Source organism: Quercus lobata, chromosome 12 (assembly GCF_001633185.2).
Source record: "Quercus lobata isolate SW786 chromosome 12, ValleyOak3.0 Primary Assembly, whole genome shotgun sequence".
Classification (NCBI taxonomy): domain Eukaryota; kingdom Viridiplantae; phylum Streptophyta; class Magnoliopsida; order Fagales; family Fagaceae; genus Quercus; species Quercus lobata.
The window spans coordinates 15,855,324-15,882,895 of record NC_044915.1 but is presented as its reverse complement, the minus strand read 5'-3'; the positions used below and the strand labels follow the sequence as shown (position 1 = coordinate 15,882,895).

Here is a 27,572-nt window from a genome sequence, read left to right as displayed (position 1 = left end):
AAAACACAATATAAAAAATAGAAAGCTTAAAAGTTACCATTGCATACTAAGAAAACAAATAATATAAATAAGTTAATGCAAATAAGTTACCATTTTGCCCTAACAAAAATTCAAAATTACAAAACTTAAAAAAAAAAAAAAAAAAAAAAAAAACTTTTTCCTGTACTGGCCGATACTCCCGGTACAGGCCAGTATTGCCCGAAATTGGTTGATACGGCCGCTATTTTTTCTGGTATGAAACAGGGGGATTATATGTATCGGTTTGCTTGCCGGTATGGTATATTTCGGCGGTATCGGCCGGTATGGTACAAAATTGACTCCCTTGACAGTGGCAGCTCTAGGAATTTTTTTTAGGGTGGTCATTAAGAAATTTAAATTATACAAAATCTAATAAAGTGATAACTTGTATATTTGCTACAATTGCGAGTCAAGTCACTAAGGATGGCAAAATTGTTGCGATTGCAAAGCCAAAAAGAGTATAACTATCGTCACTATCAAAGAGAACTCACAACCACAATATTTTTCTTAGTGTGCGTTTGCAACTAATTTTCATTTTTATCTACAGTATTTTCAGCAATAAGTTTTTAGTTTCAACAAAATAAGTGGTATCCAAACAGACCCTTAATACTATTTTTTAAGGAAAAATGAAATTAGAGATTATTTTATTAAATAGGTTGAACGATCTATAGATTTAAATGATTAGCGATTTTTATCTTTTTGTTCTATAATAGGCTTTTTGTTGAACAATTTGTTCGCTTGTTGTTTGGTCTTGTCTTATTTTTGTTTGGTTTATGTTTGTTGTTATTTGGGCTAATATATATTGTTGTTATTTAAGATTTTTTTTTTTAAATTTATAAAAGGGATTAAGAATTACTTTTTGGGGGGGGGGGGGGGGGGGAGAGAGAGAGAGAGAGAGAGAGAGTTAATTTTGGAGTAATGCTACGTCCATAACATTTTTACAATAAATCTGATGCAAAAAACTGTTATTGGTTGGTAAAAAAATAATATCGGTATTTGGGTCAAATTAGAATTAGTAACAACTTACTATATTGAACTTGTTGTGAAATTATTTTAAAAATGTTGTGAATGTAACATTACTCTTATTTTTGTTGAACCCAAATTTTTGTAATTCTCAAGTCAGGATATTCAACATTTTTATTAGGCTGGTCATAATAAGTTAGTTTGGCATATAATATTTTTTTAGTAAGTGCATACATACAATTTTTTGCAAGTCAGGGTAGTCCTGTGACCACCCTGGCTTGCATGTGGAGCCGCCAACTACCCTGACTTGCATGTGGAGCCGCCAGTGTACTTCTAGAAAAATATATTAATGTATCTGTCACCTTACATGAGTAAAATTTAAAAAAAAAATTAAAATTAAAAAGAGAGAGAGAGAGAGAGAGAGAGAGAGAGAGAGAAGAATGTATTAATGACAATTTGGGTAGATAATAAGATGGATAGAAATGCCATGTCCAAACACTTCATTAATTTTTCTTTTCTGTCCATAATAAGCTATTCTTTTTATGAATTCAAATTTTCTATTCAACTTTTTATTAGTAGTAATTGATAGTCGAAAAATCCGCACCTTCATTCATTTGATGATTAAGAGGGTCAGTACAGATTGATAGGAAAATCGTTAAATCTCTCTTGAATAGTATGAAAGGTCCTTCAACCTACGAACAAAAGTGGGCAATGCTAGCTTTCGCAAGACTTGCCGTCTTGCCCATGAGTAGAATAATGTTCCTGCAGGTGGCAAAAGCTTACCCTACTAATTTTGGGTGCTTAATATTGACTAAGATTGTAAGATTTTCATGCCCGTATACGTTTTAAACAATGGCTAAAAGCAGAATACATGCTACCCATAAACGCCTTAAGTATGTAGGGTTCAACATCATGCTCAGATAGGCAACCAGAATTACGTTTTAGTTGAGAAAAATACCTAAAGAGTCTATTAAATGCATGTCATTTGATTTTACACATCGCCTATATAAGACCCATCTACAAACTGCATGGGAATTTAACTAGTGTACTGTGTGGCAATCACATCACCATAGAGTACAAAGGATGATGCTCATTTGATTTTTTTTTTCTTTTTTCTTTTTGTTAATTTGTTTGAAAGTGAAGAAAGTATATAGTTTTATGATTAAAAAAAATTACATAAATAAGAGACTAAAAAAGTTGAAAATTTATTGCTAACCCAAATGGTCACATTATTCAATGTTCAAAACATTGTATTACAAACTAGTAGTTCCACCAATAATGTACAGGCGCAACGCTTCCCCTTGCTGCCTTGGGAGAAGGCGCTGCCGGTGTTGGTGTAGGAGAAGGCGCAGGAGACAGTCCATCAAGCACTGTTATGGCAAGCTTTTGTCCATTTGCACAATGAGTGGGAAAACCGCAAATGTACCATTTTCTTCCTGAGGTTGCTAAGAGTATCACATCGTTTCCACTAGTCAAGGGCACAGTGCCAGCCGGTGCCACACATTGTTGGAAGCCAGTGCCATTAACTTTAAGGACATTATGGTTTCCCTTTCGATACTTAAAAACTGCACCAAGAAGTTAATCTCTTCTATCATCAATCGGAATGGATAATATGTACCGATTGATTATATTTTATTATTAAAAGCTTGGTATTATTTGTACAATATGGTATATTATTAATAATTAACCACTAGCTGAAATTTTATTATTTCTACATATTAAATTCAACTTTATATTTTTTTTAAAATTATATATAAGTCTTACTAGGAATGGCAACGGGTCGGGTTCGGGCCGGGTTTTTACATATCCGGACCCGACCCGCGGGCCAAGACCCGCGGCCCGGACCCGGCCCGTTTACTAACCGGGTTTTTTTTCCAGGGCCCGGACCCGCCCTAGCCGGGCCCCGCGGGCCCCACGGGCCCCGTCCAGCAGTCTCCCTTTAGGGCCCAATCTAAAGGCCCTAAACCTTGACCCAATTAAAAAAACAAAAAAAAAAAAAAAAATTTCCAGGCTTCACATCAGAAATTACAAAATTACAAATCATAGCCAAGCCATTTTCATTAATGCATGGTAAGCTAGAAACACTGAAACAGATCACAAGACCCATGCTTTCATTTTCCACACTTCACATCACAAATCACCAAAAAAAAAAAAAAAAATTACAGAATTTATCATTTATCAAACCAAAAACAATACAACCCAACCCAATAACATAAATCATATAAGAATTAGGAAATTAACCCAAAAAAAAAATTTTGGAGAACGAACGCAGAGAGGTGGACGTTGGCTTGGCAAACCCAGGAAATTTCACTCTCACGGTCTTACGGTGAGCGGTGACAGATCAGAAAGGGAGGAATGTTGGCTTGGCGTCGACGGCGGGGTGGACGTGGAAACGCATGGAGGAGGAGTGGTTGAGTGAGAGTGAGGCTGTGAGGGTGTGTGAGAGTGAGTGCTTGAGGGGGGCGACGACCATGCGGTGGGTGAGACCATGAGACTGTGATAGTGATGGCTTGAGGGAGGCGGCGGCTGTGACTGTGAGGATGGATGAGAGTGAGAATGAGAGCTTGAGTGTGATTCTATGAGGGTGAGGCGCTGTGAGGGAGGCGAGCTGGAGCTGCTGCTGAACAAATGAGGGGCTAGGGTTAGTTATAGCTCTATATATATATGGGGGCTTTTTTTGTAATTTTAATCGGGTTATATCCGGGTCGGGTTTCGGATTTTTTTATAAAACCCGGACCCGCTTCGGGTTTTTTTTTTTTAAATCCATACCCGACCCTATTCCTAATCGGACCGGGCAAAATCCGGCCCATTAAGGTCGGACCGGACCAGGTACCTGCGGGTCGGGCAAAAATTGTCATCCCTAAGTCTTACTATGAAACATACATAATCCGCTCGTTTCCTTTACAATTCAGAGTTGAAGGCAAAGCAATTGAGTTGACAGCATAGTAAAGAGAGAGGTTTGAGAGCTAATTTACTGAGTCGGTCACCGACGTGAAACTCCTTCCCATCAGCCCAAGTTTGGTAATCAAAACCAATGGTCCAACCTTTATCGTCACCAACCACGAAATCCGTGGCCAAAATCGAAGGAACAAGAACTGCTAAAATGGCAAAAATGAAGAATTGGGTAGAGGCCATTATAATCAGAAGCTCAATCTATTTTATCAAATTGATTTTCTTATGTTGGCGCTGTGGAAGTGATTGCCTCAAAGTTTAAAATTGTGCCTATTTATAGATTTTTTACATCTATTTTTCTTTTTGGGAAAAAGAATTTTTACATCTGTTATAATTTAAAATGTTTAACTTATTGACCGTCTACTGATGGCAATGCCGAATGGTACAATAAGATCCTACACGTATATGAAAGGCTAATAATTCTTTTTTGGAGCTTTTCACATAATTCCGGTTCCATGAAGATCCTAAAATAAATAAAAACCGTACACGATAGAATACGACTGTATCTTTTTATGTATTTAACCATATAATGTAGTAGTACTTGTGGTTTAATGATTGCGTTTAGTAACTAAGATTATGTGATTACCATAAAGTAATTCTAATATTTAAACAACGAGTTTGTAATTCTCCAGTTTAAGAATAATTAAGACTAATTGTCAAGAGTTTTATAACTCAATTGGTTGACACCTATTGATATCTTTGACATCTAGGATTCAATCTCCCTCCTTCAATTATTGAATTATAAAAAATAAAAATAAAAACTAATTTATAACCTCTGCAAATAGTCAAGATGGCAAAAAGATTGGTAGGAGCAAGGATAAAGCAATCAAGACAAGCACTAAAGAGCAGAACGACAGTACTGATTGTATAGCTGTATAAATGGCATGTAGTGTAGACTTGTATATAGTTATTTAGTAATAGGCATGTGATCTGCATATGTAGTGGTTGGTTAGTCAGTTAGTTTGTTATTATTGGAGGCTCTATTGTGTATATATATATATACACATTTTCTCTTTGTATTGATTCATTGAGTAAAAATACAAATTTCTCTTCCAGAAGCTTGTTTTCTCTATGTTTTCTCTGTTTTTCTGATATGGTATCAGAGCAATTGTTTGCTTCCGCTTAGATTTTTTCAACAAGATTTTCTTTCAAAAGCTAGGTTTTTCTTCTTCGAAGCTTCATCCATGGCTTCCTCTAATCAAGCATCTGCAAGTATTACCATTGATGAATCTTATCCATTCTTTCTTCATCACGTAGAAAATCCTAGTGCAATTCTCGTCTCTCAACCATTGATTGGGGGAGAGAATTATCCCACATGGGCACAATCAATGGAAAGAGCTCTCAGAATCAAAAGCAAGTTTTGGTTGATTGATGGCTCTATTTCTCTGACTCCAGCAATGGAGAAAATTCCTCTATTTGTTCAAAGCTGGGCACGATGCAATGACATTGTGGTCTCCTGGATCATCAATTGCGTTTCCCCTAAAATTGCAACTAGCATGATGTATCACAAAACTGCCAAGGAGGTTTGGAAGAAGCTTCAGACCATGTTTTCTCAAGGGAATGGTCCAAGGATCTATCAATTGCAAAAGGATCTTGCTAGTTTTTCTCAAGGTGAGCTCTCTGTGAGTGATTACTTCACAAGTCTTTCAATTTTGTGGGATGAAATACAGAATTATGAGCCACTGCCTCTTTGTTTATGTGAGAAGTGTGTATGTCATGTGAATGAAAGGATTTCTAATCTTCATCACAGAGAAGTCGTCATGCAGCTTCTAATGGGTCTCAATGACTCTTTCTCTCACATCTGAGGTCAAATTCTGTTAATGGATCCTATTCCATCAGTTGACAAGGTATATTCCTTGTTGATTCAAGATGAAAAGCAAAGGTCAATTGGATAAGGCAGCAGCAATGGGCCTTTTGTTGAATCCACATCACTTGCAGCAAAGGCAATGATTCATGGTTCCAAGCCATTCAAGAAAGGAAAGGAGAGGCCTACTTGTAGTCACTGTGGATTGCTTGGTCACATTGTTAAGAAGTGTTACAAAATCCATGGATATCCTCCTGGATACAAGACCAAGGCATAGGCAAATCAAGTTTTGTCTCTTGATTCTGTTCAAGAATCAACTGCTGCTACCACACAATCACCTTTCCCTTTTACCTTGGAGCAATGACAGAAGTTGCTTGCTATGATTGGAGGGTCTGATGCTCAGACCAACCCCATTGCCATGGCTAACAATATTTCTCTCAATGAAGCTTCAACATCTCAGTCTACACCATTGGCAGGTAATCTCAAGCACTCCATTTTTCTGCTAAGCTTGTGAATAGGATTGCTTTTGATAATAGTGCCTGGGTTATGGATACTGGAGCTAGTGATCACATTATTTGTTCTATTTCTTTCAAACTTACACTATTGTTGCTAATTGTGTTGTTGAGTTACCAAATGGTGAATCAACACATGTCACTCGTATTGGCACTGTTAAACTTTCCAATTTTCTCATTCATGAGCATGTACTTTGTGTTCCATCTTTCTCATTCAATCTTCTGTTTATCAATCAACTCACACACAATTTGCCTCTTTGTCTTGTGTTCTTGTCTCGATTTTGTTTCATTCAAGACCTTTCTTGTTGGAAGAAGATTGGAGTGGGTGAAGTCTAAAATGGTCTGTATTTGTTGTAGAAATCCAATTCTAGGACTGCTCCTTCTCTACCTAATCTTGCTTCCACCAACAAGAACATCAAGTCAGCCCTTTCAGCTTCTGTTTCAAATAAAGATTTGTCAATCTTGTGGCATTTTAGATTAGGACATCCTTCTTTTCATAAACTGTTAGTTTTAAAGGATGTATTACCTTCTATCTCTACTAAATGTACTGATGTGTGTATTATCTGTCCATTAGCTAAGCAAAAGAAGTTATCTTTTCCTTCTCATAATAATATGTGTGTTGAGCCATTTTCTTTGATTCATATGGATGTATGGGATCCATATTCTATATGCATACATGATGGTTTTAAATAATTCCTTACCATTGTTGATGATGCCACAAGGTCTACTTGGGTTTACCTTATGAAGGCTAAATCTGATGTTAAACACCTCTTAATATCCTTCTATAACATGATTTTAACTCAATTTAACATTAGTATTAAGGCAATTAGATCAAATAATGCCCCTGAGTTTTCTTTGCTTGATTTTTTTGTTGATCATGGCATTATACATCAAAAGAGTTGTGCTTATACTGTACCTCAGCAAAATTTTGTGGTTGAAAGAAAGCATCAACATCTTTTGAATGTAGCTAGGTCCCTCAAACTTCAATCTAATCTTCCTTCAGCTTATTGAGGTGATTGTCTTTTAACAGCAACTTATCTCATTAATAGGTTGCCTACACCTTTGTTAAATAATAAATCCCCTTTTGAACTTCTTTTTCATAAGCTACCCTCTTTTAATCATCTAAGAGTCTTTGGTTGTCTATGTTTTGTCTTTACCCCTTCTGTTCACAGGTTGAAGTTTGAATCTAGAGCTACTCTTTGTGTTTTTCGAGGTTATCCTTTCAATGTGAAGGGTTACAAAGTACTTAATCTTTATTCTAGAAAATTTTCTATTTCTCGAGATATGGTATTCCATGAGTCTGTCTTCCCTTTTTCTCAATCATCTCAATCTTCATTATCACCTCCTTTGTTTGTTCCTTTGTCTACTCCAACTACTCCAGGCCTTGATTCTTCTTATTGTCCAATTACTGTTCCAACTTCCATAGACACCACACCTCTTGATGAGCATCGCCATACTTCCTCTAATGCAAACCTCTCTTCTGCAGATTCTGGTTCTTTTATTTTGATTGGCTCTTTGCCAATCCCTTTGCCTTCTGATCAGCCTGTTGCTCATCCAGCTCAAACCACTCCTATTCCTTCTATCCATCATGTTGACCAACCTGATCAGACCCCTTCATCTGTCACTGATCCTGTTGTTCAACTTCCTTCCATTCCCACTAATTCTGCACCTCCTTTTAGAAAATCCACTAGGATTGATCATAAACCTGCCTATTTGTAGGCTTATCAATGTAACTAGGTGTCTTAGGTTCCTCAAATTTCTGTTTCCTTTAGTACTGCTTTCCTTTGTCTGCTTATTTTTCATCTCACAGATTGTCTGCTAGACACTCCCATTTCTGTAATGTGATTTCCTCCATTGTGGAGCCCAAATTCTATCATCAAGCGGTTCAGGATCCCAAGTGGAGAGAAGTTATGGCAACTGAGATTTCTACCCTTGAAGCTAACAACACTTGGTCTCTTACCACTCTTCCACCTCATAAAAGAACCATTGGATGCAAGTGGGTGTATATGGTGAAGTATAAGTCTGATAGGACTGTGGAAAGGTATAAAGCCAAATTGGTGGCTAAGGGCTTCACCCAAAAGGAAGGCCTTGACTATATTGAGACTTTTTCCCCTATTGTAAAGCTAGTTTCTGTTAAATGCCTTCTTGCAATGGCTGCTGTGCAAGGCTGGTACCTTTGTCAACTTGATGTCAACAATGCCTTCCTCCATGGTGATTTGAAGGAGGAGGTCTATATGGATTTACCACCAGGCTTCCACAGCAAGGGGGGCTGGTATGTGAGCTTACTAAGTCTCTATAGGACTTAAGCAAGCTTCAAGACAGTGGTTTGCAAAATTTTCCAATGCCTTACTTCTTTTAGGCTTTACATAGTCCAAAGATGATTATTCTTTGTTCACTAAGAAGAATTCTACTTCCTTTATTGCTCTATTGGTGTATGTTGTTGACATCTTAATTGCTACTAATAATAAGCATGCAGTGGATGAATTGAAAGTTTTACTAGATCAACAATTCAAGTTAAAGGACTTAGGAGATCTAAAGTTCTTCTTAGGTCTTGAGGTGGCAAGGACTGCAGATGGCATCAATTTGTGCCAAAGGAAGTACACACTTGAAGTGTTAAGTGATGCTGGTATGATAGGTTGCAAGCTAGCAAGAATACCAATGGATCAGAATCTCAAACTTAGCAAGTATGAAGGGAAGGAATTGAAAGAACCTAGTTCATATAGAAGATCAGTAGGGAGATTATTGTACCTAACTATAACTAGGCCTGGTATAACATTCACAGTACACAGATTGAGCCAATTCATGGCACATCCTAGAGAACCACACTTACATGGAGCTAACAAAGTCCTACAATATCTCAAGGGCACACCAAGGCAAGTTCTGTTTTTCTCAAGCAAGTCAGATTTGCATTTGAAGGCCTTTGCAGATGCAGATTGGGCCTCCTGCCTTGATACTAGAAAGTCAGTAACTGGGTTCTGTGTTTTCCTTGGTGACTCCTTGATTTCATGGAAGTCTAAAAAGCAACAGACTGTATCTCGGTCTTCAGCAAAATCAGAATATAGATCAATGGCAGTAGTTGTGTGTGAGATCATTTGGCTTTTGTATTTGCTTAATGACATTCAGATAAAACATCCTAAATCAGCTTTATTGTTTTGTGACAGTTAGGCAGCCCTTCACATAGCTACAGATCCTGTTTTTCACAAATGAACAAAGCATATTGAAATAGATTGTCATCTTGTAAAAGATAAAGTGTTGGAAGGGTACATCAGGTTGCTTCATGTTAGAACCAATTCAGAAATTGCAGATTTATTAACAAAGGCCTTGAATGTGCAACAATTCTCTTTGCTGGTGTCCAAGATGAACATGGTCAATATACATGCCTCTCTTCCACTTGAAGGGGGGTGTCAAGATGGAAAAAAGATTGGTAGAAGCAAGGATAAAGCAATGAAGACAAGCACTAAAGAGCAGAATGACAGTACTGATTGTATAGCTATATAAACGGCATGTAATGTAGACTTGTATATAGTTATTTAGTAATAGGCATGTGATCTGCACATGTAGCGGTTGGTTAGTCAGTTAGTTTGTTATTATTGGAGGCTCTGTTGTATATATACACACGTTTTCTCTTTGTATTGATTCATTCAGTAAAAATACAGATTTCTCTTCCAGAAGTTGCTTGTGTTTTCTCTGTTTTTCTGATAAATACATAGAAGTAATTAAGAACAATTATATAGAACATTTATGTTGATATATACATATACATACATATATATATACATATATATATAAAACGTTTCTACCAAATAAGTAACAGAAGGGTACATATTCATTGTATTACATAGAAGCATAAAAGATTCAAATTGAGCTTTTTTATGTTTTCTAAGTTTAGATATATGAATTTACATGTAAATTAGGGATGGCAATAAAAGCCCGACCCACGGGTACCTGACCCTAATGTGCCGAATTTTACCTAGTTCGATAAATAATAGGGTCGGATATGGATTTTTTTTTTTAAAAAAAAAACCTGGAATGGGTCTGGGTTTTATGCATACCCGGCCCGAACTCGACCCATATACATATATAATATTAAAAAAAAAAAAAAACCCTAGATATAAATACTTTCTTTCTCCTGTCAGATTTCATTTCCCAAACCCTAACCCTCACTCTCACCTCTCAGCTGCCTCTCTCTCTCTCTCTCTCTCTTTCTCTCTTAGGGGCTCTCACACACTGTCGTCGGCCATCCACTTTTGCTGATCTTCGAACAAACCATAATACAAATCCAAATCCTTATTGCTATCGTCATCTCTCATCGCCGTCGTTGTAGTCGTCGTCTTCGCTTCATTACTGACATTACTGTTATCACCATCATCTTCATTGCAAATCTGACAGCGAGACTGAAACAACGCCGTTGAAGCATAGAGCCTTTCAACAATCCCATCTCTTCGTTGCTTCAACTCACTACCATAATCCATAGATGCCACCGAAATCGCTGTCTCTATAAATGTCCACACATCCACACTTGAAGTCTCTAGAACCGTTCCTGAAATCATCTATATCCATTGTTTTGTCTTCTCTTTTTTTAAATTAAAATAAAATTATAAATTGTATCTGAAACGAAACAATATCATATTGAAGATTGAAAATAGTTTCTATTTGCGATTTGTATTTCTTTTCTTTTTTTGATGGGTGTGATTCGTATTTCTGTTTATGTTTGTGATCGAAACAGTTTCTATGGTTGTAAATTATTTTATGTTATTTTTACTTTTTAAAATTGGATCAGATTGGGCCACAGATTAGGGCTTCTGAACAGGCAGCAGAAGTGGCTGGACGGGGCGGGTTTGGGCCTCGCAAAAAAAAAAAACGTTTATTAAACGGGCTGGGTTTGGGTAACAAATAAAAAACCCAGATTCAGGTATCAAAAAACCCAACCTGAACTTAACTTGTTGCCATTCCTAATGTAAATATAATTGAAATAAAAGTATAATATACCAATTGAAAGGACACTTGACATGTAATTGAAATGAATTTAAAATCTAAATTCAAAAGATATTTGACATCAAACATAAAACAGTTAGAACAATTGGAAAAAAATTGGAATTTAATCTGAATCTAATTTAGACTCTCGATTGAGCTTTCACTTTTATATATTATATATGATTTGATATATATATTAAACATTCATACCTATATTTAGTATTACTAATATTGTTTTATGAATTTTTGCATCCTCTTGAAAAGTCTTTATAAGGATTTTTTTTGAAACAATACTTAAATGGTTCATTCCTGACTACTATATTTTTATAAGAAAAAAGTAGGTAATATTGTAAATAATTTTTTTGTATTTTGGTTTTAATTCTTAATGAACCTTTTTTATATAATAAAATCAATTTTTTGAATGTTTACTACATTTTTTAAGTAACTTATGAAAAATCAATCAGTATGAAAATCTATTGAAATGACACATCTAATTAGTAATTAAGTACTTAAAAATTCATGTTTATTTAATTTGCTTCCAACACATTTGAAACTACTGTAAGGACATCTAAAGTTACTTCAAATTATTTGAAAGTAATCTGAACTGAACTTCAATGGAAAATTTGCGATGTTTAAAAAATTAGATGTGTCTTTTCAATTTAGATTTTCATACTAATTGATTTTTTAGAACTTATTTGAAAATTTTAATAAGCATAATAATTAGCAACGATTAGCAACATGATCAATTAAGTTTTTTTTTTTCATAAATTCCTAATAAAGAAAGATAAATGATAATATTTTTTAGATTTTATTTATATTTTAATTAATTATTAAGAGTTTTTTTTTAAAAAAAAAAAAAAAAAAAAAAAAAAAAAAAAAAAAGACTAAACCTCACATGATTTTTTTTAAATAAAAATTCCTTCTTAAAGGAAAATAAAAAATTGCTTTAAGTTGATCTATGATTCCACTTAAGTCACATTTAAGGGGAAATCACAACTTCTCACATGTGATTTGGTTGAAATTTAAGTTGCCTACTTGTGGTTTGAAATTTGACATTTTACTCACCTGAGATTTAACTGAAATTTAAGTTGCCAACTTGTGGTTTGAAATCTTTTAATACAAGTGTTCTACTGAATTCTTTTTTTGTGTTTTTTGCATTGTTATTAATTTTGTTCCGTATTGGCCGAAACAGCCAGAAAATTCTGTGCCAGTCACTTAGCCAGTACAAATCACCCCCTCGTTCCACCTCGGATTGAATTTCGGTTCATTCCGGTCTGTTCTGGCCATTCCGGCCTATTTCGTTGAATTTCGGCCGATATATCAATTTCGGGCGGTATTGAAAAAAACATACCTTTTTACGTTTTAAACAATTTTTGTTGAATGAAATGATCCGATGGCAGTAGTCACCAACATGTCGTTGGTTTCTTGAAGGAACCCACCTCCTCACAGCTGGTAGCTTCTCCCTTTTTTTGCTTCTTCTTCTACGTTTTTGTGTTCTCTGCTTCTTCTCTTCTTCTTTTTCAATCTTTTGCATGTAGTCTGCCTTCATTGCCTTGTATTGATTTATTGTTTAATAGTTAATACTTTAATTTCTTTTAGTTTTGTGAGCCCTTCACACATTAGTCACTTATTGGGAAAGTTGAAAGTTTCAGCCCTTAGTCATTTATGCTGACTTCCAAGCCACCCCCACTCCACGTGGCTAACCTATGTCTCACCATTTTTAATTTTCTTTCCTCTTTTAATTTTATCATTACTCTTGTTATAATCAAAAAAATAATTATTAATGTTTTATTATTATTGAGTGATATTTGGGATTTGGGCTTAATAAGTTTGACATATTAGTTGAAATATGAACTTATAATTATAAAATTCTTAAAAATTTATATGGGTTTTGATGAATAACCTACAATATATAAATAAATAGCTAGAATCCGAAATGGCATACCAAAATAGATTGGTACCGAAATATTTCGTTTCAATTGACAAATCGAAACAGGTTCCAAAACGGTATTCAAAACATTGGTTTTTTGAGGAGAAAAACATAAAAGTTGAGCAAAATTATATATTTAGCCATATTTTTAATATTAGTGAGTTACAAAACTCTAACGGGGTAAACCTCATATGGGTATGGTGTCAAATTTCAAACTACATGTGGATAACTTAAATTTCAGGCAAACCACATATGGATATGTTGTAATTTACCCCCACATTTAATCATTTATCTACCCTCAAAGACTGCATCCAAACATGCTATAATAACATCCCATCCCTCTCGCTCTCTTTCCCTCTTCTTTCTCTGCATGTTGACGTTTTAGAATTTTTTTTCTTGGTTATATAGATAGTGGGGAACAGGGAAAAGGGTTGAAGGGAAGGTGGGGTTGATGTTTTGGATTAAAGAATAGCAAAACAGTAACAAGTCACATTGTGTAGCATACAACAGTGGCTTAGGATAGTTAGATTTGTGCACGAAGGGGTCTCCCGAACCACCCGTGAATTGTCGAAAGATCACTCTCTTTCTCCCTCTTGTGCATGGCACAATTTGCTCTTCCAATCTTCTTCGGAGTTAGTCTCAAAGCTTTAATATAGTGCTAAGCTCCGAAGCCACAGAACCTTAATTTGATACCCTCTCACGGATATCCTTCCAAACACCAACTTTTATACGATAAAGTATTGGCTCCCATTTCATCTAACAAATAATCAACCACCTAATAAAACCTACTTCTTTTTCTTTTCCACTTCTCGTGAAGCATCCCACAATTTGAGACAAACAACTTGTAAAAAATATCATATATCAACTATATATAATAAAACTTGACACTAAAGACTAGCCCTTGGACTAAGCATAGTATTTGCTAATTAAGTCTTTAGAAGAAGCAAAATGGAAAGAAGGCCAGCATTTCCTAGTTCTTTTGAGACCCATTTTATAGATATCCATGAAGTCTTACCCGAAGAAGAAGATAAGGGAAAAACCCAAAAGATAGATAAAGCTGATCATAAGCGTATAAACAGACCCATCAAAGTTAGAGACACTAACAAGAGACCACATAGGAGCTTAAACAGGCAGGTTTCTCTAGAGACGGGTTTTTCAGTGCACAATTGGGAGTCCAAGGCCAAAGATGATAGGAGGGTTCTTACTAGAAGTGGACGAAGTTTAGGAGGATTTGATTCGGCTAACAGGATTGGTTTGGGAGCACCGAAAGGCGATTTCAGTTTGTTCAAGACGAAATCAACTCTCAGTAAGCAGAATCCTTTGTTGCCTTCATGTAAAGAGAGGGAGACGGTGTCTCAAAGGAATGATGGTTCTACTGGGCTTGATGACTCGGTTAATGAAAGTGTTCCTGCTGGAAGATACTTTGCTGCCCTTAGAGGACCTGAACTAGACCAAGTCAAGGTAAAATTCACATTTTCATGGTAAACTTGTGTGGAGTGTGTGTGTGTGTGTGTGTGTGTGTGTGTGTGTGTGTGCGTGTGTTTGTCGCATGATTGTATCTCTTGGATTGTTCTTGCTAATGTATTGCTCGTCATGACAGCTTCTTTAAACATAATTATATGCTGCAAAATGTACGTACTAGGCAAGTATGATTAGTGATTGAAAGCATACGTTTCTCTGTCTTCATTTTTTTAGAGTTACTTTGAATACGCATTCGGTTGGTTACTGAAAAATGAATATAATTTTCACCGAGAGTTTTGTAACTATACTGGGAAACTCTTAATTTTCCAACCGAAATGTCCAAACTCCATTAATCTTAGAATAATGATTAGGTAATTAATTAACCCTTTCCAGCTTAAACTTTTAATAAAAGCAGTAGTTTATCATGTCATGGTATGATCAAAGCAAAGTGGTTTTAATTTTAAGTTCAAAACTTGGCTCTACACTTTATTTATTTATTTTTCATTCTTATCAGAACAAGTTGTCCTTTATTACCATCTAGTGTACTTGAACTGCATAATTTGATCTTTTACTATTCGAGTTCTGATTTTATTCTCAGAATTCGATGAAGAGGCTAATGTTTCAAAACTGTATCCGGTTTAGTCTCTTAAACTTAAATGCAACTCACGAACCCTTTCAATCAGATAGCCAAATGCTATATGACCAAGTTAATATTTTCAGCAAGGAGAGACCTTTGTTATTGCCATTATCTCAACTTACATTTATGCTGTTATCGTGCAGGACTACGAAGACATTCTCCTCCCAAAAGATGAGAAATGGCCCTTCCTCCTCCGGTTCCCAATTGGATGCTTTGGTATCTGTCTTGGCCTTAGCAGCCAAGCGGTCTTATGGCGTACTTTGGCGACTAGCCCTGCAACCAAATTTCTCCACATTACACCATTCGTCAACCTTGGCCTCTGGCTATTAGCCCTTGCAGTCCTTATCTCCGTCTCCTTTACCTACATACTCAAATGCATATTCTACTTTGAAGCTGTCAAAAGAGAGTTCTTCCACCCTGTCCGTGTTAACTTCTTCTTTGCCCCCTGGGTTGTCTGCATGTTCCTAGCCATTGGTGCACCTCCCATGCTAGACCCTCAAATCCTTCACCCTGCCATATGGTGCAGCTTCATGGCTCCATATTTTTTACTCGAGCTGAAAATCTACGGCCAGTGGCTTTCAGGTGGGAAGAGGCGTCTTTGTAAAGTAGCCAATCCCTCTTCTTATCTCTCAGTAGTTGGCAACTTTGTGGGTGCTATTTTAGCTTCTAAAGTGGGGTGGAATGAGCCTGCTAAGTTCTTGTGGGCAGTAGGCTTTGCACATTATCTTGTGGTGTTTGTGACTTTGTATCAGAGACTACCAACAAGTGAAACATTGCCTAAAGAGCTACACCCTGTATACTCCATGTTCATTGCTGCTCCCTCTGCTGCAAGCCTTGCTTGGCAAACAATCTATGGCGAGTTTGATGGCTTGTCAAGGACTTGCTACTTCATAGCATTGTTTCTTTATGCCTCACTGGTTGTACGAATCAACTTCTTCACAGGATTTAGGTAAGCTATTATTTCTTCATAAATTATTCACGCTGCAAAGGGAGGCTTAGCTTACCCCCCATGTAAGTAATAATTTGAAGACTGCAAAATCTTTAATTATTGATAGTATTTTAATCAATTAAAAAACCTCACCAAAAAAATAATGCAATGAGTCCTACTGATAATTTAGCTAAACACCATTTTCCATTCAAATGAAGTTATATCATCATCTCTAAATACTGTCAAACTTAGCCATTTACCACTAAATTTAACCATCACTCATAATCTTGCAGGTTTTCTGTGGCATGGTGGTCATACACCTTTCCCATGACAACAGCCTCGGTGGCAACCATCAAGTACGCAGAGCAGGTTCCAACAATTATAAGCAAGGGCCTTGCGCTTACCCTTTCTTTTGTGTCATCAACAATGGTGGCCATCTTGTTCATTTCCACCCTTCTTCATGCCTTTGTTTGGCACACACTGTTTCCAAATGATCTTGCCATCGCCATTAAAAAGAGAAGACTTGTCAAAGAGAAAAAGCCCTTCAAAAGAGCCTATGATATTAAGCGTTGGACAAAGCAGGCTTTGACGAAGAATAGTTCAGTAAACAAGGATTCTGACAAAGCGGGGCACTGAAATGATTCAATCAGAAGCTATAGTCACAATTTCTGTATCACATGGAAATAATTTTCCCGACAATGATAAGCTTACTTATATGCGTGTAGCGTCTAAATGATTTTAAAATGCACATCTTATACATACTGTGCAAGTATGCTGCCACAAAACTAGCTTTGTGAAAATTGCTTTCAAATCCAAGAATTTAAAATTAAGAAAAAAAAATCATCCAAATGGAAAGTATTGAATTTCATTTACCATGGTGTTACGGTCAATTTCCTTTTAATGCCGTTTTTGCTCTTAAATAGTTGCATCACTGCCATAGAAAGAGAACATGTATAAATATAATTTTACAAATCCAGTGATGCACAATGCAAATCCCTGGTGATTGCTGCCATAAGTCCAGTTCAGATACAAGAAGATGAATGAAGTCGGTGTAAATTTTGCTTCTCTATTTCTTGCATCAATTAACCCCTGCGTCAGCCCAGGTTTTTAAATAAGAATCTGGACTACTAGCATCCCACAGAAATTTATCTTTGCCGCAAATAGTGCAAAAATTCATTAACATACATTAACTTTGGAGGAACATCTGTATTTCATATATTTTTTTACTTTGATCATTACATTTGGTGTTGGTTCTACATAAAAAGGTGGAAAAAGATGCTATGAGGGTGAGGTGGCTTAAATTGCCTATACAACACCGGCCTTTTAATATATTTATTGGATTATGAACTAAAACCTAGAAACTGTATGAAAAGCAAAAGCTAATTCAACATAATTTTTGTGAGAACGTCAGTTTCTTCAAAGGTGAGATAACAAGATTCCATATACAGCAAAAGAGCTTGATAATCTTTGATGTGCAGTACATTCCTATGTACATTCATCAATCTTCCATCGTCAACAGCAGAAGCTCAAATCTGCTGGCAATGAGAAAAATCATTCTTGGTACTTTCCTCTTTTGCTCTCAGCGGATACCCGTGCTCCTATGGCAATTTAAAAGCAAGATGACCAAACTCAGATTGTGAGTTTTGGGACTAAGACTTGGTTGTTGTTATAAAACCAAACTGAGAATGTGAAAATTTAAGAACAGAGAGAGAGAGAGAGAGAGTTCTTGCATCAGATGTCCTTTATTCAATTGGCATACCTCTTACTCTGCAGACCACCTTCAAAGATGCCATCACTTTGAATCTGCTGTCCACCAAAAATAGGAGGTTTTCCCTTCATCGGATGCAGTATCTACAAGAGGACATGACATTACATCATCACAATGAGGAATCACCAAAAGCTTTGCATTTATTAGTTAAGTTTTTATCATTGGAGAAGGGAAAAAATTGAAATAATATATCCATAATAAAACGCAAATGCTCTTTCAGACCAAATGGCATCTCATCCCTCCATTAACAAGTACTGGAGGAAGAGGTGCAAGGATTCTGTTTGGGTACAAATAAATATTGAAATAAAGTGGCATGCTTACCTCATGTTCTGGTTGAAAAGAACTCAATCTGTTTTCTTTTGAGCCCTTATACCAAAAAAGTGAAAGAAAAGAATACTCAGTAAGGTACTAAACAAAATGATGACAAAATCAATTTTAGATATATCCATTTAAAACTTGAAAGTTAAAGTAGCAAGGAACCTTCATAGACATAGAGGTAGGGTGAGGCAATCTGAGCTGAGATCCATTATTTGGCTGGAGCTCAGCTTTCAGAGAGAGCTAGCATGCCAAAAGGAGAAGAAATGAGAAAACCAGGAGATAAAATTTTTAAATAAAGAAAAGGGAGACACAGTCACAGCAGAGTGCAACTTAATTATTTCAAGGCATACCTTGCTGAACAGTTCTGTTGGTGGGTTAGGCTGAATCCTTTTCTCAGAATGGAAATTGAATTCCTATAGAGGAAATCACAACATCATATAATCTCAGATAATTCTGTCAACAAGAAATCTAATTGATACAATGACTAGGAAATAGATAAAAATCCATAGACTACCATTGGTACTGTTGCTTCTCGCTTGCTATTTCGGAAAACACCAATATCTCCTTTACTAGAAAATATCTGCATTAGGATAGGAAATAAGTCCAAAACCGGCATTGCTAGCACAGTATTTAGCAAATGATCTAAACTAACAAAGATTACCTTCTTATTTAGAGGACGAGCTTTAAAATTGTGCATTACATCACATCCATCCTGCTTTGTAACATCCATGGTACTTGGTCTAAACAAAGCAAGAGTCATTCATAAGTAAGCACTATTGTCTCAATTAAATACACTGTCAAATGTAATTTGGGTGTTTCCTTTTTTTTTTCTTATGTTGAAGTTATGAAAAGTTTCAAACTATTACGGTATTACCTTCTGGGCTCCAGGTTTCCATTTCCTGCAACAATTGAAGTGTGATGTTTGTCCATTCCCTGAAAAGAGTAGAATTTTTAAATTTTCAGGAAAGATTACACAGGGAAATCACCAACTGCAGCCAGCATTAATAATATTAGTCATGTATCACTGGCACAATGATTATTCCAATTTGTATTTCTTGGGCTTAAACCAATGAAGCTCTGATTTAGAATAAGGTAATGTCGAAAATTCAAATAACTTGATGATGACCTTGTCAGTATTGTTGCAATTAAGAGAGGATGATGTAAAAGAAGATGTGTGTTGCATAGCCCTCTCCAATGTCTTTAGGTGAAATTCCTAGGAAGCAATAGAAAAACAAAAATTAGGCCTGCAAATACTACACAAACTTGTTCTCCAAAACAAGCAGGAAACAGATATGAAACACTTACTTGAAACTCTGGTAACTTTGGAATGCTCTTCTTTGGAAGTGACAATGAAGGGGCCTCAAGAATCTGCAAATTACAAACATGTTGATATGGTTGAGGGGAGGGATCCAAAACAGGAGCAACATATACAAAATTCCATCCGCATAAATTTCAAGTACCAACTTTTCTGTTCAATGGACGTGCTTTGAATCTACGTGCAGCTGGTTTAACATCTTCTAGTTCTGTACCATTCTTAGGCCTGAAATATGAAAATTGTCATTTGTGCCCTGCTGCCTGCTTAGACAAAAGACCATTTTATTTGTGAAGATATGACAAAATAGCAACAAGGGCTGACCTTATCCTTTGGGCCCTATTAGCTGTTTCAAGCTCAGGCTCTCTTGGAATAGTAATCTTCATTCTGCCATGAGCAGAGTTTTTATCAACTGTTTCATCCTGCAAGACCACTTTAAATGTTCAATGTTTCTTTCAAGTCCACCTTTCCAATAGTCACATTTTACATAAAAGATCCAAAATGTAAACACTTTGAAACTCTAAAACATTTTTTTGCTTCCCAGTATAACCTCAAAGCCAAACTACAATTTTTTGGCCCCTTTGGTTGAAATGGTCCATTAGAAGTAAAAAAAGGATGTCTCAATTCAATAAGTAACAGAGAGTATGACTTCAAATAAAATAAAATGACGGAAAAGAATACATGTGGCCGACCCTGACTAATTTGTTGAGAGATATAGCCAGCCCCAAAAAAAAATTGGGACAAGTCTAGGCTATTGTTGTTGATTGAAGTGATTCATTAAGTTCAGTGGGACTTTTAGTCTATTTAATGAAACCTTAGTAGCAAGGGTTATTTATCAAAAAGTTGCAAATTACAAATAGAAATTTATGAGAGTGTATATTCTAATATTTCTGGGGTTAATGTGTACAAAAAATTCAGCCTATAACAATTTTGAAATGCACAGAAGTCAAAGTTTAATGTGAGGGGCAAATGCAAGCACCAAGAGTATGTAATTAACCTTTTTAGATGGTTTGTGGACCAAATTGGCTTCCTGGTTTGTGCCTGTAACCTGTTACACAGAACAAATGGTGAGGCTGTGGCCTGCCTTATCATGAAAAAATACTTTCAAAAATATTATCAACACTAGTCTTCCAAAGAGTTGGGTCAGGTAGGTTGCCTGGAACACAGCAGCCCCCTTATATCAAAACCTTTTTAAGCGTTCTAGAAGGATTCATAAATAATTTTCAATAACATAATCATAAAAACATGTCAAATAACATGCATTCATGACGTAATTATTAGTATTGTGACATACAAAATTCTTACAACATTTTTTTTTTTTTATTAAAAAAAACAAAAACAAAAACAAGCACACTTCTAGAAAATCACTAAAATTTCCATTATGGTCAGTAACACAGCGCAAATATCCTCTGTGATGAGCTCTTTAAAATATAATCTGGCAAAAGAAACAACATAGGATGACACAATTTCTGTACCTTATGCAAGTGACCTCCCTCCAGCTTCTGCCTTTTAGAAGCTTGAGTTTCAACCCCAGAAGAATAATGTAAGCTCCTCTCCTTGTTTTGAGCCAGTTGAGACTGAAATCTAACAACAGGGCAGCAGAATATTAAAAGGGGAATATAGCATATGAGAAGACCTGCCAGATCTTGTTAAATGGGCACTGCCTTGGAATCAAGGAAAATGTACAAATTCAGGGCTTTTATACCATACTGCGTACTAAAAGGTACAGAGAACATATTAGAGTAGATACAGTATTAAACTTGCAAAAAATTTATCTTGTAATAAGTGGCCCATATTGGTGAAAAGATGAGGGAGAATCGCTTGATATAGTTTGGTCATATTTAAAGGAGAGCAAATTAATGCGCTAATGAGAGAGTGAGTTGATGCAAGTTGAGAAATTGAAAAAATGTAAAGGAAGACTAAAAATAACATTAATATAAGTAGTAAAAAAAGGAATGGCAGTTAAGGAATTAACAAGAATATGCCTTTAGATTTAATAGAATGGCAAAAAAGAATACTTGTTATTGACTATGACTAATCTATGAAAGATCCATAGTCGGCCCCAAAATAACGGGATAAGGTTCAAGAATTTTAAAAACATCACTTCAATAACTGTTTGTTTAAGATGTTCACCCATCACCATAAGGACTAATAACAACATAAATGAAGAAAACAGTGTTTCCAAAAGTCACCTGGAACCATTAACTTGGACAGGCCGATTTTGCTTAGCCAACTGGCTAGCCGTAGGTTTCATCAAGGTTGAGCTCCTAGGAAAAAAGGGTTTGACAGCAGACTTTGCTTTAGCTTTTAGCTTGTCAGTGGATGGGTGATTGTAATATGTCATGCCTGCAAAGATAGAGCATCAGAAACACAAAGTCATAATAAATTAGCAATAATGAGAAGACAATCTTAAGAAACATGATTAAACTATGGAAGATGCAACTTATTTTTATGTTAAAATTGTTGAATTTTAACATTTGTAATGCATGGATCAAGAGACCACACACATTCCAGACTGTAAGTTAAGATGGCTCAACAGAACTTAATCAAACCTTATGGTAGTGAAAATTATATGCCTCTGCGAATTTGAATAATCACTACAAATTGCTGTATTGGTAAGTCTTTAACCCTCTGGAAAGATCATTTATGACATGCATTATTTGTCAGGGTAGAAAGATGGTCACCTGTAGTTAATTCCAAGGGTTGATTCAGAAATTTCTGCAGATTGCCACTCTGTAATTTAGTGAAGATCCCTCTATCCATTCCTTCACACTCTGGAAGACCATGTAAGACATCATACATTCATACTATTAGACAACCACAGTCCAGAAAAGAAACAGAATAAAGATGCTACAAAGGTTGTTTTGAAAGTTCTTTTTTTATTTGTTTTTTCCCACACCATCCACCAACAGATCCACTGAAATTTGTCTCATTATGTTTATAGATAGTCCAACTACAGAGTCACAATATTCATTCTTTAATTACTAACAGCTGGTTGCAAAAAAAAAAAAAAAAAAAATGCAGTAAAGAAAACTTGAGGAGTTCCTAGCCAACAACAAGCTTGGCAATAAAGGGCTTTAGATGCTTGTGGTTTGGGACTCAATCCTAAAGGTGTAATTTGTAAGGAAACTGTTTGTGAAAGCCTTAAACCTTGAGAGTGAACTATGTCTACAATACGCACCTCATATCAAAATAAATATGGGCTATCATCAAAGAATGATGCACTGCCATCATCCAATGGAATCAACCAGCCACAGTGCTACAATTTGAACTATATACTCCACTATTACAATGCCTGTAAAAGTACTATATCATACTAGCAGTGGAAGCAACAGAGTGACAGCATTGGTATAATGAAGGAATTGACCAGATAAAGAGCCTGTTTGTCTCTGTGATTTCGTGCGGAAAATCAACAAATTCAAATGATAACGTGGAAAAATTGGCGTTTTTCTTTGCATTTGTAAAGCCAGGCAAAAAGCTTGTTTTCAAATCACAGCTCATGGGATGTTTTTTCAAAAAAAAAAAAAAACCCCATTTTCACATCAATGGCATCTTTTCACAAATTTTACCAAACACTTGACTATATGTTTCCAAAAATTAACTTTTTTAAAATCGCAACTTTTCAAACAGCTGCGCTAACCCAAAGGAACACTAAATAACGGCAATAATCTTATTGACAGGAATTATAGCACTTGGGGTCATAATATTACAATCATAGGACAAGTTGAATAGAAGATAACAGGCATAAACAATACCTTTGCTATTGACATCTAATGCACAAAAATCTCGGCCCACGCCAACATCAGACTCCATTGTACTTTCTACATTCTTTGGTTTTGGTGAGGTATTCACATTTTCCAGCAGAATATCCTCTCTCTTAACTAACTTTGTCACAAAAGCTGTAACAGAAAATACACAAAATTCAAATTAAACTAAAAATATATATATATATACATAAGCCTATATAACTCACAGAAATTGATTTTTTTTTATTAGGAAAATCAAAATCACACACAAACGCACAAATTGAGAATGAAAAGTGACACATAATGCACTCGGCATTGGATTAGATTTTTTTTTATTAAAAAAAAAAATTGAAAACTTTTATAAAAATGAAATAATTAGTATTTTATTATAAGATTGAAATGAGATTAGGGTTTAAGATAGAGGTACTGACGAGAAGGAGGGTACTCCTTGGCGGACTCGAACCAGAGCTCAGCTTCACAAGCCTCCGCTCGACTCTCCGCTCGACTCAAATCGAAGTACATTGCCGCTTCGAACTCATAGTCAAAGTCCACTTCACGAACCTCAAACACTGGCTCAACCTCCATTTCCATTTCCATTTCCACCTCCATCTCCTTCTCTCTCTCTCTCTCTCTCTCTCTCTCTCTCTAGAACCTTCTCTTTCTCTCTCTACATCCGAGCCTTCTTTCACTCACTACTCTATCTCTCTCTCTCTCTCTCTGTATGGAGCTCCGAATCCGATCCGATAAAAATCCCCTTCTAATAATAAAAAGTTTGGAAATCCGAGCAGTGCTTTGTAGCAGAGAACCGGCGCAGATTTCGCTGCGTTTCACTGTAGCAAACAAAGAATCAAAGAAACCGAAATTTCAAGTAGCTTAAGGGTACAAATGTTGAAGCGCAAGGTACGACTATAAACAGCACGATTTCGTTTTTTGTTTGTTTGTTTATTTTATTTTTGTTTTATAGTGCCGAGGGTTCGCATTTCCTACTTTTGTAACGATCCAAAAATTTTGAATTAATGGCTCCGGGAGAAACATTATTTAATTCGTTGAGCAAGAGGCTTTTTGGTAATTTCGCATTTGGTGGTGAGGGGTATGATTGTAATTTCGGGTCTCCAGTTCCTGAAAGACAGGGTGGAGGCAAGTAGTATCGGGGTTTGGGCTTTTCGTTTCGGGCGGCGTAACCTTGTCGGACCACTCTGAAATTTCGGCGCGTTGGGGATTTGCCCTTGGGATTTCAAGATAATTGCAAGATTGACCCTAACGGTTTTATTCGTTGTCAGGTTGATAAAGAAAGGGGGCCCACCCAGGCATCAGCACAATTCAAATAAGACATTAGAATGAAAGGGTAAAAATGGAATTAAGGAAAACAATTCATACTACTAATAAATTCCCTTAAATTTCTGACACATAATAATATTGGGAATCCTCCACTATTGTTTTAAATAGGAACTGCTATAAATACTGGTGAAATATATTAATGTTATTGACCTTCGTACCTTGGTAGAGCCAACATTTCTTAAAATGACCAATATTAAACTAAGAGCATTCAGGTGCTAAAATTCTATTACATTCTATTTTACTGTTTTAAAAAATTATTTTATCAATTATACCATACTATTTTATAATATTTTTAATATTTTAACTTTTATTTTATAATACAATATATTAAAATAATATTTTTACACAACAAAATAATACTCCTAAAATCCAAATAAAAATAAAAACCCAAAACCTAGTGAGAAAGAGAGAGATGAATTGATAAATTGAATAAAATATTAGTTTTTTTTTTTAGAATAGTGTTATAGTGCAATTCTACCTTAGAATTGCACGGTAGCACTATTACAAATTTTTTTGCAATAATTGGTGTTTGCAAGTCTTAATGCTGGGCTTGTCTGGTGCATTAATGTTAAAATTCTCTTATATATGGCATTTGCAATACCAAATATGAATGCTCTAAGTTTCTAACTATATATGAGGCAACAATCTAACCCTACATTAAAAAATAATAAAATTATGTTTGTTTTACATGAATCTATAACCAGTTGAGGAATTTTAGAATAGTGATAACTTGTTCGGGCCAAAACATGATATTGGGAAGTAATTTGTATGGGTATGGGAGTTTTGTAATTATCATTATTATTATTATTATTATTATTAGGTACACGAAAAAGTAATAACAGGTGGTATGAGAATTTAGTCATCAAATGGGAAATGGGAAATGGGAAATGAGGATAGCAATGCATCAATTTTGCCTTGAGTGATATGTGATGTGATATGACATGACCTCTCTCTGTGTTAAAAGAGGCAATAATCTTTGTGGTAAAAGTCAACACAAAATGGCATATTCTTCTGGTGAAAAAGGCACCTATGAAATTGCACTTCATTTGTTAAAAATAAGTCCTTTTTAGACATATTCATTTTTTTTTTTAAAAAAAACTACAAGAAAAAGTCCTTAGGAGATAAAAATAAGAGGAATCATCTCTGATTTGTATTAAACCGGGTGGGTTCCCTTGCTCAGGTTGCTTGATAAATGAGATAAATACTTTGCAGATAAAAATTGTCAGATGCACCCCAAATTTATACATGTTCATTCAGCTTCTGCATTGGATGCCATTCACTGCCTACGTTCGTTCAGTGTGGGCATTGGATACCACTGGTGAGGTACGTTCGTTCAGTATGGTTAAAGAATAATAAATATTATAAAAGATGAGGAATTTTACTACATTCTTATATAAGCTACCAAATAAATCTACGGGTACCTCAAAAATAAAAAATAAAAAGTAAATCTTGGGGACACAACATATTCACAACAAAATCTAACTAACAAGTTGTTAATGGTAAGTTTATGACAAAAATACAATTAAAAAAAAGTTGTTAATAGTAAGTTAAAAAATAATGTCAGTGATGAATTTAGATGAAAACTAATAATAACTTCTCACCTAGATTTTATTGTGAATTGTGAAAATGAAAAAATTGCGCTTGTGGAACTACTCTAAGCTAACAACTTTTTTTATATATAGATAGTTATAATATGCTGCTAAATTTGCAATAGTTATGTCCATACAATAGTTATGTCCATAGACATCTTTGTTAAAAACACTAAGAAGTGTTAGTTAACCTAAAGATCATTTATGCATCTCTGATAACGCCTTAAAATGTATACTTGTTATATATTTAAGTGGACGTTATCTCCTTATTACTATACTTAATTTGTATAATTAAGTCATGATTTGTATTAGTTCCTATTATTTATTTTTACATAATTTCCTGAATAAGATGTCATTTATTGCGTGTAGTTTTCTACTTTCAAGAAATCATATGAAAATGATGAGTTTACAGAAGTTTGTGAGAGAATGGAGACTAAACTAGAATTAAAGAGGAACTAAAGGACCATGCTTAAATGTTTAAATAGGTGTAGCCGGAGTGCTTGGGTCATCTATCATGTTTGGAAGTTTCAAATAAGGAAATAAATCAAAGAGACAGAATTTGAAAAGGAAAAAATCAGATTTGAGCACTGAACAGTGATAAGTATTTTGAGTGTATCTCTCTCCTCAAAAATCCAATTGACACAAGGCTAGATTGGTTGGAACTGTGACTTAAATATCTACAACTTTCCAGTTTTGAGTTTTTTGAAATTCACAACTTTTTAAGGCCAAAATTAATTCACAAATTATTGCTGTAAATCTGGACAAAAATTAAAATAATAAAAGTTTTATTTTCTTTGGACACTTTGACGTTAGGGTTTTGAAGGAAGGCTGTGTAGAACTAATTTTGGAGAGAAAAACCTTGTATTTCTCTTTCTCTAATGGTAGCCTAAACTCTTTGCTAGGGCTGGGGTTATGTTTCTTCTATACGGTATGAATATTCAACGTGATTCTTTCTAGGATTTTATCAATAACATATTTGATTGGTCAATTAGATTTCTTTTGATATATTAGTTCTTCCATACTTTCAATAAGTTCAATCATATTTTTCTTATTGTTTAGATGAATTTCTAATAGTTTCAAATAGAAATTAGGTTTTAAAGTGAATGGGTTTTTTGAAAACTTTTCTAAACGCATTATTAATCTAGGTTATCATGCATTCTTGAATTGTTTCAGTTCAACCGAATCATAAGTATTTGATTGTATAAGAACAATTAATTATGAAATATATAATTTCTTAGATCACAAAAAATTTCATATCGATATAGTGAAACACCCCAATGCCCTAGTATTTACATTATTGATTTAAATAAGTTTTTATTATT

General features: G+C 35.2%; 3 protein-coding genes across 3 annotated transcripts; 1 reads left to right on the top strand and 2 right to left on the bottom strand.

The window, feature by feature from the left end:
* Positions 1-427: 427 nt before the first annotated feature.
* LOC115970285 (basic blue protein-like) lies at positions 428-4,116 on the bottom strand. Its single transcript, XM_031089940.1, has 3 exons — positions 3,957-4,116; positions 2,321-2,546; positions 428-497 (listed from the first exon to the last, which is right to left on the bottom strand). Exons 1-3 carry the CDS (start codon positions 4,114-4,116, stop codon positions 428-430), a joined length of 456 nt encoding a protein of 151 aa, XP_030945800.1.
* Positions 4,117-13,356: 9,240 nt separating this feature from the next.
* LOC115971646 (guard cell S-type anion channel SLAC1) lies at positions 13,357-16,897 on the top strand. The gene is made up of 3 exons (XM_031091644.1): positions 13,357-14,614; positions 15,395-16,200; positions 16,473-16,897. Exons 1-3 carry the CDS (start codon positions 14,102-14,104, stop codon positions 16,813-16,815), a joined length of 1,662 nt encoding a protein of 553 aa, XP_030947504.1. The 5' UTR covers positions 13,357-14,101; the 3' UTR covers positions 16,816-16,897.
* A 473-nt stretch (positions 16,898-17,370) lies between these two features.
* LOC115971647 (protein TPX2) lies at positions 17,371-24,290 on the bottom strand. Its single transcript, XM_031091645.1, has 18 exons — positions 23,755-24,290; positions 23,333-23,476; positions 22,262-22,351; positions 21,770-21,923; positions 21,053-21,161; positions 20,575-20,625; positions 19,902-19,999; positions 19,730-19,805; positions 19,571-19,633; positions 19,392-19,478; positions 19,140-19,198; positions 18,927-19,005; positions 18,780-18,845; positions 18,616-18,678; positions 18,428-18,505; positions 18,269-18,313; positions 17,939-18,030; positions 17,371-17,777 (listed from the first exon to the last, which is right to left on the bottom strand). The coding sequence occupies exons 1-18, from the start codon at positions 23,930-23,932 to the stop codon at positions 17,759-17,761; spliced, it is 1,551 nt and encodes a 516-aa protein (XP_030947505.1). The 5' UTR covers positions 23,933-24,290; the 3' UTR covers positions 17,371-17,758.
* Positions 24,291-27,572: the final 3,282 nt, after the last annotated feature.

Excerpts from the sequence above, each read along its gene's own strand:
- LOC115970285 (XM_031089940.1), bottom strand. The coding sequence starts at position 4,116 with ATGGCCTCTACCCAATTCTTCATTTTTGCCATTTTAGCAGTTCTTGTT. Across the intron at positions 2,547-3,956 it reads TCACGTCGGTGACCGACTCA|TTTTTAAGTATCGAAAGGGA; the intron begins GTAAATTAGCTC and ends TTCTTGGTGCAG. Across the intron at positions 498-2,320 it reads CTGTCTCCTGCGCCTTCTCC|TGATAGTGACGATAGTTATA; the intron begins TACACCAACACC and ends GTGAGTTCTCTT.
- LOC115971646 (XM_031091644.1), top strand. The coding sequence starts at position 14,102 with ATGGAAAGAAGGCCAGCATTTCCTAGTTCTTTTGAGACCCATTTTATA. Across the intron at positions 14,615-15,394 it reads CTGAACTAGACCAAGTCAAG|GACTACGAAGACATTCTCCT; the intron begins GTAAAATTCACA and ends GTTATCGTGCAG. Across the intron at positions 16,201-16,472 it reads AACTTCTTCACAGGATTTAG|GTTTTCTGTGGCATGGTGGT; the intron begins GTAAGCTATTAT and ends ATAATCTTGCAG.
- LOC115971647 (XM_031091645.1), bottom strand. The coding sequence starts at position 23,932 with ATGGAGGTGGAAATGGAAATGGAAATGGAGGTTGAGCCAGTGTTTGAG. Across the intron at positions 18,679-18,779 it reads GAGAAGCAACAGTACCAATG|GAATTCAATTTCCATTCTGA; the intron begins GTAGTCTATGGA and ends TTTCCTCTATAG. Across the intron at positions 18,031-18,268 it reads CTTTTCAACCAGAACATGAG|ATACTGCATCCGATGAAGGG; the intron begins GTAAGCATGCCA and ends GTCCTCTTGTAG.